Here is a 14,899-nt window from a genome sequence, read left to right on the forward strand (position 1 = left end):
AAAACAGCAACTCCAAAGCTAATAGCTGTCAAAAAAGCAGATGCAGTCCTGGAATTATTATGAGTGGAATGGAGCAAAGAGCACCATCAGTATGCCACTGCAGTCTTTCATGGTTTGTGTGCATCTTGAGTGTTGGAGGCAGGTTTGGTCCTGTATCTTAAAGGATATACTGGAAAAAATGCTGTGAGAGAGGAATAGCAGCTGCAGATTGATTTTCATAAGAAAAAAACTAAACAGAGTAAGATTCTTTGGGGTAGCAAAGAGATCATTGAAGGAGGAAATACATCCATTTATAAAATCCCAGCTGCCACAGAAAGCACTTAGCTTCTCTTCCAATGGAAAGATTAGGGGATATTAAATGGCAGTAACAAATGCCACATTCTGAGTCCAGAAAATAGTTGTTCATTGCAGTCTTCAGTCTTGTCATTGTTGCATAGGGATTTTTTTTCCCTTTAAATAAACTATTTTTTACTTAAGGGAATAATCTAGATATGCTGTTATATTGTCAGTTGGAAAATGAAAGGATGATGGTGCTTTTCAGCTAGACCTGTTTACAATCCATCTGTATCTCTGGAATTTAGTAGGTTTTCCTTCAAGAGTATGAAATAAGAATTGGTCTAATTGAACAAAAATCAGCTATTTAAGTATAAATGCTCCAAAATGTTTTTAACTACCTGCCTACTAATACATAGAGTAGCATTTTGTGGCCTTTCTCAAGTAGCAAGTTAGTAATTCAGCTTTTTCTTTTGTGTGAAATCACAGAAAACCAATCACATTCTTGACTGCATGTAAATGAATCCTTCATACTCACTCTGCATATCTAAATCAGAGTTTTGTTACTACCCAATTATTTTTGCATTCCAAGGACTTTTGCTTTAGACGTTTGCTTTCTTATTTTCTGTGTTTCCTATAAAAATTCCCAAATGGTCACTTTTCACTCACTGAGTTGATGCTGATGTTTCACATTTGATATCTGTAGGTGAAAGAGTTCTTAGAAGTAATTATGCAGTTTGATCCCATCAGGTGAAATGTAGGGCCAGGGGTTAGGCAGTGGCCGGTCCATTATCATGTACACTCAATCCAGGAGCCCCAGTAAGGGAGGGAGGATGGCAAGGGGTAAACAGACAATTGGGGCTGACACCAACTCAGCTCATGGACATCCCTGCCTCAGTTTACATCTTTCAGTTTTTGTCAGCAGATGAGATCTATATTGCACATCACCCAATGCACAGATGCAGTGATCAGAATGTAGGGTCACCGTGACCTGATGGGCAGTGGCAGGATGTTTCCTTCAGGAACAGGGGCTGTATCATGCACACTGAGCCACGTCCTTGTTCCTCAGCAATCTTGCAAGTCCTCCCCATACTGACCTCCTGCTTTAAAAAAATAAATAAAAGATTTAGAAACAGTTCTATTACACCCAAGGGTTTTCTTCAGTGTCTTTTTGAACTGTTCTAGGCACTGGTTGGTGATAAGACACTGGCCTTTCGCCTGATGGATGCAGAGATGTACACAAACATGAGTGTGCTCATGCCTCTGACGCCAGTTATTGATCGTGGGATACAGCTTCATAAAATGATTCGTCTCATTACTCATGCACTTGGAGGAGAGAGCTATCTGAACTTCATGGGTAAGTAATCTCAGGAAAAAGTCTCTCATTTTCTCATCTACAGAATGCGTGGCAGGGAAATAAAGTGATCTGACATCATCTTACATCCACAGTATTTATCACAGTGCTGAAATTTGGAGCATAAATGCTTTTATAGATTTATTACAAAAGGTAATATGCGTTGTTTTTCTGTCTGTAAGATGCATTATAAGACAAGAAAATAAAATCAAGATGGTTCCTAACTGTAAGAGAAATAACTTTTACAACTCAGACTAGTATTTTAAGTGCTGTTCTGCAAGTTTGTCAGGTGGTGAGCTGTGGCTCATGCAGCTGGGTTGAATTTCATCTCTATTCTTTTACACCCCTAAATTTTTTAGGGTAACAGTGAATTTACTGAAGATAGCTCTGTGCTTATTTCAGTAATTAATTGTCAGGAAGCAGTCTGGAATCAGTTGACTTATTTCCTTCCTTCTTAGTGCTTAATGAGGTAGGCAAGGACAAATCACAGACAAAGGAGGCACATTCTGCTATCCAAGCACAGAAATTGTAAGTTAGTGGTACTTTCTTCTGGTCCATAAGCTGTAAAATAAAACTGTTGCATTACTTCCTAAACATGGTTGCTACAAGAAAGTTCAATTGTTAGTCAAATTTAATCAGCAAGTTACAGTTTCATGTCATCATCTTAAAAGTTCAATGTTCTTAACTTCATCCAAAATTCCAAAGCTGTTTGTGTTGTTTTTTACCACATTCAGTCCTTTAATATCTTTGCAAAATAGTTCTTACTTTAGAGTAAAAATATTGTAATATGGTCTGACTAGTTCTGTATAGCAGTTGGGATAGTCTCATGGGGAAAAAAAAGACTGAAAGCCTGCTACAAAATCACCATCTCAGTTTTCTGATAATGTAACACTTGAAAATTATGGAAATTTTAGCTTAGTATTGTCTTCTATTTTTGTGGTTAAATGTTTTGTTATATAAAGTCTAAGGGGACTGTTGGAAGTACACTGCTCTTCTTCCATAACGGTGTATTTAACATCATATTTTCTGATTAACAAAATGACAGACATAAGACAATGGCAACACTGGATTTAAGCATGCCTGTACTGGTATATGTTCTCTTTCTTTGTATTAGGAGAAGATTCAGAAAATACTGTGTTGATTTTCTTAAAAATAATTGAAGCAACTTTGGTACAGAACAAATTAATTCACTATATGCATACCAGTAAAACTATTATTTCCAATAAAATGCAGGGTTGGTTTTTTCTTTCTTAAGATGAAGAAGAGTTAATGAAATGAATATTTATGATATGTGCAATCAGATACCAAAATGTTCAAGGTATGAGGTGTCTGCTTCCATCCAAACTAGTGGTACTACAATAGTTAAGGAGGCAGGTGTTTACAAAATACTCCAGCTAAACTGCAGGTGTCTTCGCCCCAGATTGACTTAGTAAGATTAGAAATATAATCAGTAATGCAATATGGCATGTTAAATCCAGTGTGTCAATGCTGGCTGATTGAGCAATTAATATTGGGTATCTCTGAGTACTGCAAATGGTTCAGTAACTATATTATAGTTTGCTGTATGTAAAAGGTGAAAAGACTGTAATAACTGTTGGAGGAGAAACCATATAAATTCAGAATGCTGTGGATTTAAAATTCATGTAGCAACGTACTATCTAGTTAAGCAAATAAAGTGACAAATGAGTTCTTAACTTGCAGGTTTGTGTGAATGCAAAAGGTAAGAAAGAGAAGCCTCCTGTGGGGTGGGGGAAGGAGTGGAAATCTTTCACAATGCCTGGAGAAGGCATTCCAGGTGCCTCTGTTCTTCCCTAGGTCCTTCTGTTAAGAATCTTGTCCCTTCTGTCTCTGAAAACACAGCAAAGAAACACCCTGCTTTCTGAATGCTTTGTTCACCTTAAGGAAGAGCAAACCTCATCTAAAAAATGTTGTGTCAGGAGTGGAAATCTGTGTTCTCAAATATATCCTGGAATTTCTCTTTGAAGATCTGGAATAATATTTAATTAGACACATGTTGGAGCATCGTTTGGGCTCCATATGTGCAAGCAGATTCCTGTTGGTAGAAGTTGTGCATCAAACACTAATTGTGGCTTTCTCTCATCTTTCTCACTTTTCACACTGTCTTCTGTGTTCTCTGTCCTTCTTATATGTATCTCTAAGAAACCACTGCAAAAATCCTGGAAGTTGTGATTCTGTTTTTCATGTTTCTGGATGTTTAATTTTCACTGGAGGCTTTTATTTTTCTTCCCACTTGCTTATATCCCAGTATTGGCAATGAGTGATGTATGCAAACCTTAATGTGGATAGGAAAGTTCTGTTGTTTCACTAAATTGGTTCCCTTGTAACAAAAACCTTTGGGAGTATTCTTTCCTCCAGTCTGTGTTTTGGTTTTATGTGCAGCTTTCCAAGTGATCTCTTGGGCTTCGTGTGTGCATCTGGCATGGAAGACTTAACCTAGATAGGGAAAAACTCCATATGCTTGGCTGAAAATGATAAACGTCCTGTTGCAGTGAATGCACTCTCTGGGAGGCCAGTTTGTTTCATAGTAATAGTAAAAAAGTAGCAATTGTTTTGAAACTTTGCTGTGTCTAAATTCTCTTCTTTCAGAGCAGGTAGAAAGCAACAATCCCAATATAGCTGTAGTTTGTGCAACCCAGCTCCTGTTTTAGACTGATGTTAATACTGAGACAGGCCAGTTACGAGTCAGAAGTTGTCACAGAGTTTTAGGAAATCACAAAAATTCCAAGTTCTTCTACACAATGCTTTAGTTAGGAGCACATATGTTTGCTTCTTAAGGGGTTTCTTTCTTTACTAATTTTCTATGAAGACCTTGACATAGACAATGCACATTTAAATGTCTGAACTTTAATGACACTTATAGGCTCAAGCAGTTACAATCTGTGTATATTAAATAGTGGAAGTAGTATTTTTAATTGTAAATAATAAAAACCTCTCTCTTCCTACTCAAGTATTTTTATTTGTAATGATATTGGAATACCATGCACATCTAATTAACTTAAAACCAGAAAAGTATATGCAAAAATATTTAGAGCCATAGATCTCTGCCCTCCCTAATATCAGGATTTGAAAACAAATCCAAAATAAAAACTTTGTATCTCACTGAAATTGTTAATTGTCAATTTTAGTCCTCTACAAAGTAACAAAAGGGCTTGAGATTGAGCGAAATTCCTCAATCACTAAACAAGGACTAGAAGAAGTTGTTATAAGACTTCTAGAGTGTTACAAGAATCTTCTGATCTCAGCTTGAAAATAAAGCAACCACTGTTGTTACCCAGCAATGCTTAACTTCAGTGTAAAGACTCACACATATTTCCTGACAATAATACTTGAACTTACCACTACAAAACTGTTCTGTCTCTGCATCCTTGCATTTTCTTTTTGCTTCATTTTTCATTCTGCCCCTGAAGACAAGCTGTAGACAACGGTAATTGCTGTTCTTTAAATGTTCCTTTTCTATTTTCTTGTTCATTGCATGTGCCCTGCACTTAGGGAAACCCTGCAGGAGGTGTAAAACAGCTGTGCCAGTTCTTCAGAGGACTTATTTCCATGGTCTCTCCTTGTCTTGCAAGATATATCTGTGTCTAGATTTAGACAAGCAAGAGTAGTTGTTTTAATGCCTTGAATATACATACCCAAAATAGCATTTTGGGTCCTTGAGATCCTTCATTGCACAAATACTTACTGTTTTATGCCACTATAGGGTCTTGCTTTTCATCTTGCTAACAATAATTTCCTTGGTTCTTTTTTGTTTGTTTGTTTGAAATTGGCTTAAGCTCAAATCTATTGATTTAAATGGAGATTAGTTCCTACATGAACTTCTAGTACTATTTTTCATGACTCTCCCATAGTAAAACAACTCTTAATTAAGACTCCAGAGGCCAAGTTTCACTCCCTGAAAAACAACTTCTGAGACTATATATGTATATATATATATATAAATATATCAATATATAGCTAGGAAGTGATTTGAAGTAACTAGAACATTTTTTGCCATCATGAGCACTGACTGATGATGTTACTGTTTGGGTTGACGTTTACCTGTTTCAGTACTATCAAAGTTGTCTGTTAAGTTTCCTCTTTCCCACTTGTTAATTCATTTACTCAGTAGTTCTATCCACCTTCTATAATCTTAGGGTGTTTTGCATGCACCAAAAGTGGTTTCTTGTGATGAGACCTTGTTCTTTCTTTACCCTTAAAAATAAAATGCTATGCATCATCTATTCCTCAGTATTTTAGAGAGAGAAACTTAGATATTTTTTCAGCTACTTACTTTTAAATTAAGGAATTTCATAACAGCAGGCTCTTGAAAAAATATTGACAAACAAGAAAAGGAATGGTACAAAAACTGTATTAGTAGCACCAATATCAGTGTGAGAAAGGTGTGTACCATTTTTTTTGAGAATATTAATTAAAAACCTGAAATAAAAATGATACAGTGATATAAATAGGAATGTTACTTTAAACAGAATTTGAACCACTATTTTATTGCTACCCATTCTAGGTGAAAAAGGAGTTGTATCAAGAACAAGGATATTTAGCTTAAACCTAAGGGAGTTTGGTTCCCTTTGGCATGTTGCATTTTTACATTTTCTTCTGATCACTTTCTTATGCTTCTTACATCTGTGCACTGGTAACAGGGTGACTTTTTAGACCATCACCTAAAGAGTGGCCTTTGGAGAGCAGATGCTCTTCAAACTTGCTCAGTTCAGTCAACTCCTCTTGATAAGCAGCCTTGAAGTGCTCACTTGGTACAGGCTGCAGCTTTAGGAGAGGTGGTTTGAAGTCATCCTTCTTAGTATGCTTGCCTAGGATAGGTGACAAATGTCCTGCCAGTCCCAGGGGGTGCTTTAATTCCCTGGCAGCCTGACAGAAAACAATTATGTTCCCTTAAAGGTAAAAAACAAGGGTGTAATCTGAAATCATCCCTGCAGTTGCTCAGAGACTTAGTGACAGACCACCTACAACTTTGTTGCATAATCCCCCATATGCAGCCCCACTCACAACTTGGGTTGGGCAGTGGCAGTGGGCAGAATCCAAATTTATCTATTAGGCTTCATTAATCACTTTGACAGTTTCTTCTGCAAGGCCTAGAGGTGCAAAAAAACCCAACACCTTGTAACTGAAGCACAATGTCATAATGCCTTATTTGTTTTATGTTAATATTTGTTCATTTAGAGTTGATTGAAACAAGCTTCATTGCTACACTTGCTCAAAACACATTAGAGTGACTGGAAGAAAAGCAATTAAAGAGAGAGACTGTCTCATAATTTAAAACTCAATATCCCACAGACCTGTCTTATCCCACCTCTCTTCACAAATTAAGTATGTCCAAATATTAGGAATCTGTTGTGGGAGTTGATTGTACATCCTCCTGGAAAGTGTCGGGAATAAAGCACTATACATGTGTGTATGTTATTCAAATAAATAAATAAAATTATTAGCAGCAGCAGTCTGGATGTGATGGTGTATCCATGTCCACACTATGACCTCTCAAGGCAGAAACCTTGAAACAGAAACCTTCATAGCCAGCAGCATCCTCAGAACTGCTTGAGAATCAACAGTTGCTGCAAGTGAGTTGATGGACTGAAATCCAGGTAGGATTTTCCAGGATTGTAGAGGGAATAGCCTTAATTGAGGTCGCTGACATGAGTGGTACTTTATTTTTCTCTGAGTAATGCTGATGTTTCCTGAGTTTGTACCCACATCTGCTGGGTATTGGATATGACTGCATTACCAGTGGAGAAGATTTGTAGTGTATCAAGGCATTCTGACATCATGCTTACAAGGTATTGGGCTTTTTTAAGGATGAGACTGCTATTTTTTTTAAATTTTATTTATTTAATTTATCAATATGCTTATTGGCATCATTTAACCATGAAATACTGCTGTTGAAACTTCTGCTAGTGTCTCAAGCCTTGTGCCTAGGGCTCCATCTGTTGCCTTGAATGTTGTATGATTTGTACAGCTCATGCTTCAGACTTGTGACATCTCCTCTACCAGTGTGTGAATGCATGCAGCCTGGTCTGCTAATATAATACTTGATGTTATATGAGGGCTTGCTAAAGAATAATGAATGAAGTTGTAAAATAAATCTCAAAGTTATTGGAGTTACAAGAGTTCTATTTCTGTTTGTATGACAGCCTTCATTTTTGCTTTATTGTTGTTTTATTTGTTGTTTTGAAGAACACAGAAATAGGCCTCTATATATTTTTATTTTATATAACTTTACACTATATATTATAACTGTACTATGTATTAAAGCTTTCAGCACAGATTTTTAGAGGAATTTCTCTTTTCAGTTGTTTAAAAATGCGATTTATTACAGAAATTATGAAAAAAATCATATTATGAAAAGCTTTTTTCACACCTTGATTTCTGACTCTACAGGACATGGCTATTATTCTCTCCTGACATAATTGTGTTTGTTTGGTGATTTGTTCTTTCCATAACTATAAGATTCAGAATTTATTTACAGTAAACTACAATTAAAGTATTTACAAATGACATTGATTAGTTTTACTTAGATGTCTTTTATGGAAAAATATAATTAAAGATAGATCCAAAGACTGCAATAATCTGACCAAATTGTATTTTGTTTTCATTTTCTTGATGTTAAATTCAAATACATTTAAAATCAACAGATTTACCTGACTTTTAGACTTTCTTGCTTTTTTTAAATTCAGAATGCAAGCTCTGTAGTAAAAGCTCTGTCATAAAAATGCATCTTAAATTTCTTGGGAGTTGTGCATATAAACACAGAGTTTTGTATGTAAGAATCTGTTTTGATTAGACTTTAGGCATTGTACGAAATTAAGATCTGAGTAAAAGACAATATATTTGCCTAGTAGGATGGAACTGCTAAGTTTTTAAAATTTGATAATATATAGAAAATTTTTTTGTATCTACATATGCAAATTTCTATATCTGTGCATAAAGGTTTCTTCACTCGATGATTCATTGTGTAAGCAATTAAACGTAGCCATTTTAGACTTTCTATGTTGTGGCTAACTTTGATTCAAATGAAATGCTTTGAATATCTTCTGTTTATATACTCTTGAAGTTCTTTAAACTCTTACATATTACAATTACTTTAAAAATAGCATAAAGCTTGGTTCACTCTATGAACAATTTGTTAATCATTAGTGCTTCAAAAGAGCCTTTGCATTGTAAGGTGGTGTGAGCTGATTTTGCTCAGACTTCGAGTGCTCTGGGTCCTTGGTTGAAAGACATAATGCAAAACTGAAAGGAAATTAAAAATATTTTCAGATTTTCAAGTATTTTTTCAAGATTTTTAAATTGATCTGTTGATAAAACTGAAGTCCAGTATTCAGGTCTCCATTATAATTTACCTTTTTGAGAGAGATAGACTTGTTTGGGGGGATTTTCTCTCTGTTGTACCTTCTTCAATAAGTTCTTGTAATAACATGTAGTTTTCACACAGAACTTGGCCTCTGCCATGTCACAAAGCAGATGAGTAAAGTTAATTTCTGAGTTTATCAGTGTCATTAATGAAATGCTTAGTGCAGGAGGTCACTCATTTCCTGGATGCCACGTGTCTACAGGAGTGTTGCACCTGATAAAAACTAAATCTATGCTAGAAGTTTATGTGTAAGAGCAGGGAAAAAAGAGTAAGCAGGCAGGGGTAAATATGACATGGATGTTAAAGCTTTTGTCTTTTCTCCCTACTGCTCACTGTACTTCATGCACTTTTGATGCTGATAATTTATCAGTACTTGTTCTAAGTTACTTATTTCTGAAACTCCCAGTGCTGAAAAGAAGCCGCAGCAGCCTCTTACCACACCCAGATATGTTTTACTTCTGCTTTTTGCAGTCTGTCTGTACTCAGAAGTCTGGAAAGGGCTGAGAGAAAAATGGAACTATTTTGTTCAAAGCCATCTACCAAAGAGCAAAAACTTTCTTTCTGATTATACTTTGTAGACTGGTTTTAAAAGAGATAGAGAGAGATGATCCAAATCAAGTAATTGAGCAACATCAGACTCTAGTGAGCTGGTGCAGGAGCATGCAGAGGAATCTGTTAATCACAAGCCTGTCTCTGGTGACACACTGCTCTTTCTCAGACTGGTTTTGGGCAGTGCAGAGCCAGATAGAATTAAACCCCATGTGTTACTCCATAAGGAATTCCTGGTTTGAGACATGAACTGAGCAGGTGACATTTTGTATTTGTAAAGTCTGAAGAATAGATCATTAGGCGTATATTCCAATTTGGGTTTTAATGCGTGCAGTTGAGGTAATTTGAAATGAGTTCATCTCAGTAGTGTCATTAATTCCTCAAATCAATGTAGCTTAAGCTGAGATAACACTTTGTGATGACATTGGAATAAAAAAATAGGCGTCTTTATGTGTTCAAGAGCTTATTTTCACAAGATGTTATTAGCTTAAAATCTTCTCATTGTCCCAATTTTTTTGAGGCCATCAATCCAACACACACAGAGGAATTTGCTAGAATGAGAATTTGAGCAACATTGTAGTTAAATTTGCATTGATCTTCAAGAGACAAGGTATTTTCTGTTTTTCCTGAGAAGTGGTAAAGTCTGCAGAGCAAAGCATATTAGCACTAGAACATCTTAGAGAAACGTTGACCTGTCTTTCTCAGATGTCCTTTGAGATCTTCAATTTGAAATTCCATAGAATTGTAGAATGTTTTGGGTTGGAAGGGAAACAACAAAAAGATCATCTTAAACATTATCTAGTTCCATCCCTCCTGCCATGGGCTGGGGCACTTCACTAGACCAGGTTGCTCTGAGCCCCATCCAACCTGGCCTTGGATAATTCCAGAGATGGGGCATGCACAACCTCTCTGGACAACTTCTCCAGTGTCTCACCACGCTCACAATAAAGAATTTCTTGCTAATATCTGATCTAAATACACCCTCTTTCTTAAAACGGGCATCAGGTGTCACTGGAATGTATCACAACATGCTTTGTCTTGGAGCTACATTTCTGTTGTAATTTGTTATAACCTTGTTGAAGTTTGGAAAAAGTGCTTGAAAGCGCTCTAACTCACTTGGTGTGCTTCCATGTGGCAAGACATTTAATGGAAAAATGTTCTTATATAGTATCAGTCACAGAGAGGTAGCTGAGTGCTGGTGTTGGAGGGAGGAGAGGTGTGCAAGGTAGGACGAGGATCAGGACAGTGGGAGGGTGAAGGCAGTGCACAGTCAGGTTGGTGTTGAACTGAGGGCGCCATTAGCCCACGGCAGTCACTTTATCTTTCCAGCTAAAAAGATGCATTCCTATACATAATTCAGGGTAATATTTTTTTCTGTGAGCTCATGGAAATCAAGAGAATAGAGTGGAAATGAGGTATTTTAGTTTTACTTCAGAGTTAAGTGTTATGAGGTTAATCTTGAGTATGAACACAGAGCTGATTTTAGTAAGCTTTCAAGAAGGGAGAGGTGGAATTTATAGTGGAGTAAATTAGAAAGGGAGTTTATGAAGACAATAAAATTACTTTTGGCTGAAAAGGAAATGAATTTTGTTGGAGGGGGATTGCTTTTGGGGTTTTGTTTGATCTTTTTGTTTTTCCATATAGTCCAGGTACCTTTTGAGTTGGAATGCCTTGTTGAATATAAACCACTTCTATCTTAAAGCACAACTTAAAAGTGCAGGGCAGGAGGAGTAACAGGGCAAGTGACTAATGTCTCAAGGAGAACAGGATTATTCACAAAGCCAAAAGTATTATTGCAGTCTTTTTACAGCTAGAAGCTTAGAAACTTCTACTCAGTTGGGATAAATATTCTGATCTTCTTGTGAAATTCAGAGCAGGTCCTGCAAGCAAGGTATTTTCATAGAAATCTTCTCAAGTGGCATTTTTAGAGAGATTATTTAAAAGCAATCTAGTAATCCACTCACTCCTGATTTAAGAGTCAATCCATAGACTATGAAACAGCTCCCTTAAGCCTCTCTTTTTTTTTTTAATCCAGCTAACTGCTAATACAAAATACTGCAGGAAAGGCTGGATCGTCTTGATGGTTGTATTATAGGGCAACTCTTTGTGCAGCTTAAGCTCACAACCTTTATCTTCATAGTGGAGAAATGCATGGTCTTATTTCAAAACACTAATGGGGGGAAAAAAGGATATCTGGTGGAAAATATTAACCTGTGTTAACGTACACTCTTGGATTGGCAGCATGCTTTTCCACTATTTATCTTGAGCTCCTAAAAACAAACAAAAAACTTGGTTCAAGCTGAGCTGTTCTTGTTTATTTTCACAATGGGTTATTTATTGTAGTTCCTAATGGCTGCCACCATTTTAGCAAGCGAGGAATTGCACACAATATTGCTGGAAGGGAAAAGTGCAGATGTCTGAACATGGGTGGACTTCCATAACTCACATTTTTCTTTCGTCTAACCCAAGATAGTGCAAGTGCTAGTTATTCATAGATACCAAAATATGATGTGAATGTATATTCTATTTTCCATAAGTCTTCACTTACCATGCTTTTTTCCTCCTTGTGTACTATTTAGCTGTACTTAAACAGCTTTTGTATATCTTCTTGAATATGTGAGTGGTTAATTCTTTAAAACTCTGTAGTTTTCAATACATTTTGTTTAGCTTGGGGAAAAGGAGGCTCAGACATGACCTTATCTCTCTCTACAACCACCTGAGAGGAGTTTTTAGCCAGGTGGGGGTGGTAGGATAAGAAGAAATGCTGTCAAGTTGTGCTAGGGAAAATTTAGGTTAGGTATTAAGAAATTTTGTCACTGAAAGGGTGGTCAGACACTGGTACAGGCTGCCTAGGGAAGGGGTGGAGTCACCATCCCTGGAGGTGTTCATCAGATGTGGTGGCTCTTGGGGGCATGGTTTAGTGGTGGACTTTGCAGATAACTGTAATGATTCTATGACTATTCAAAGACACAAGCTGAGAAGCATGCCAGAGTACTGACATACTAATTTCAATAGATGTAAAGAAAACTTGCCTTATTTGTGCAAATTTCCTCAGTATGTGAAATTTATTGTTCCATTTGGAGAGAGAAAAAAAAAAAAGAGAAAGAAAAATCAATATTGCACTAAGCTTGTTACAGTTCTGGCTGTGACTAGTCTTAGAAATACAGTATAGTTTATTAATATCCTGCTTTCCTATTTATGGGTTGGAAAGGGGTGTCCTGATTAAATGTGAAGCAGGGAGTATCTTCATTTGAAATAGTTTTCATTTCCTGGAGTTCATACATAATTGAAGTTTTCAGAGAAATTGTGAAATTCCCTTTTTGTATTTACTGGTTGCTTTTATATTTGTAGCCCAGGAAGACGGTATTTTTAGGTTTTTAATTCCTACACAGATGGCTATTGCTTGGTTTGTACACTGCACATGAGAGTAGAGAACTAAATCCATTGCTTGCTTCTGGAAACTGAAACACAGGAAGAGGCTTGTAGAAATACATAAAATTTATCTTAGTAAAGGTGCTGTCTACACATCATAGTCTCTCAGTAAGTTTTTGATTTGTGGTTTTTTTTCATTTCCCAGTTTATGAATGGGTGATGTGATCCATGTCTGAGATACCCCGAGGCTGGGCTCAGAGACATGAGAAGTTTTTACTAGGCCCCTGCTAGGGCCCTGTCTGTCTTCTCCCCTCCTGCTGTTACCATGACATAGTAGGTTTTTCAAAGGATATGTTGTTTTCTGACAGTAAAATGTTCCCATTAAGATCTAAATAAGAAAACAAGTATTGGAATAAGCTACCACCATAATGTGGCTGTGTAAAGGAATGAAATGGAACAAAACAAAATGAGTAATGACATTGGCAAATAATTTTTTGCAGATACAAGGTGTAATTTTACTTGTTTCAGAGGATTCTTCTCCCCTTTTTTATAGATAATCCATGTAAAGCATTTATCACTTGAACAAGTTTATTTTTTTAAGGAAAGAACCCACAAAGGAATGAAAAATCATTACTGAGAAATTTCATATGTCCAATTCAAAATGTCTTTGTGCAAGTAATCTCTAATGGGTTCTTGTCTGTGTTTTGTGTTTTGCCTTTGTCATTTTGAATTTCCATAAAGCATTGCTGGAAGGGGAGAGGAGAAATCGTCTTGGTGTTTGTACATATTTGGCTTTCCTCAAACAGTTGTAGCAGCACTTTTCAGACATGGCAGCGGGTTTGGGTTTTTTTTTTCTGAGATCAAAGTTTTCTTTTTCCCTTGACAAGGAAGTTTTGTCTTAAAGGCACAAAAAGCATTATGTGCCTAATAGGGTTGCAGTATATTTTCAGCTTGGCCCCTAAAAAAGCTGTATCACTTCTTTGTGTACAGTGCAATGACAGCATGAAGTGGAGTACTTTGAATGCACTCCTATTTCAGTGAATTGAAACACTATTTTTGGAAATGATATTTTGAAAAAATGAATGCATGCATACAGAATAAATTCCAGCAGTTATGTGAAACTTTGGGGTGGGAAAAGGAGCAATACGTATGAACATACATTTTTAGTAAAAAGTTGATCAAGGAAGTTAGAGGTGGCTACCTAAATGAGGTGGCTTTTATTACTTTGTATACTAGTTCAGAAGTATTTGTTTCAAAACTGAAAAACAAGTTAAAATTTTATCAAGTTATAAGCAGCTGTAATGTAATCTAGGAATAGTTTCTACTCTGATTCTTATTTATTGGTGTAAATTTGTTTTCTGTCCATTAACTTGGTGTCACAAGAAAAATCTAAAATTTTTAGTTAGTTGTGTCTTGAAAGGCTCACAGCTATGCCTTCAGCTGATTTAGGTCTTGGAGCTAATCTAAATATATTTTGAGCATAATATGAATACTGTCATGTTTGCCTCTGTACATAGCAAATTGTTGAATTTCAAAGCCAGAAGAGATAGCTGTCATCTGCAAATAAAGAAGCATGAGATAATGGAATGAACAGAGGGGATGGCTCATGGTGAACCTCTTTTAACTAGAAGTTGAATCTCAAAAGTTCACAGTTCTAGACTGTTCTTTTACAGCTACTTACTTGTTTCCTAACCTCCTTTGAATAAAGGTATTTGAAAAAAATCATGTGTGAAGACAGATAACCAATCTGACTTCATGATACCTTCCCTTCTCATGGGAATTACTCTGGACAAAAATTAGCAGTCTTGTCTATGAAGACATTTGTTCAGTCATCCCTTTTTTGGTTTCCACCATCCAAAATGCAGCTTTCCCTCCCACCTGCACCACAGGGATGGTGGGGAAGAGCACTGGATCACTTTTCAGTGGTGTGCCCCATACTAGAGTTCTTAATGTACAGGCTATTATGTGTC

General features: G+C 36.4%; 1 protein-coding gene across 1 annotated transcript in view; it reads left to right on the forward strand.

Annotated features, from left to right (window-relative positions):
• GBE1 (glucan (1,4-alpha-), branching enzyme 1) overlaps nt 1–14,899 on the forward strand; it is a 255,997-nt gene that overhangs the window by 209,652 nt on the left and 31,446 nt on the right. The window contains exon 14 of the mRNA XM_017731427.1: nt 1,459–1,630. Within this exon, the coding sequence (XP_017586916.1) occupies nt 1,459–1,630 (172 nt within the window). The remainder of the gene's footprint in view (nt 1–1,458; nt 1,631–14,899) is intronic.

This window comes from Corvus brachyrhynchos, unplaced genomic scaffold (assembly GCF_000691975.1).
Source record: "Corvus brachyrhynchos isolate BGI_N302 unplaced genomic scaffold, ASM69197v1 scaffold152, whole genome shotgun sequence".
NCBI classification, from domain to species: domain Eukaryota; kingdom Metazoa; phylum Chordata; class Aves; order Passeriformes; family Corvidae; genus Corvus; species Corvus brachyrhynchos.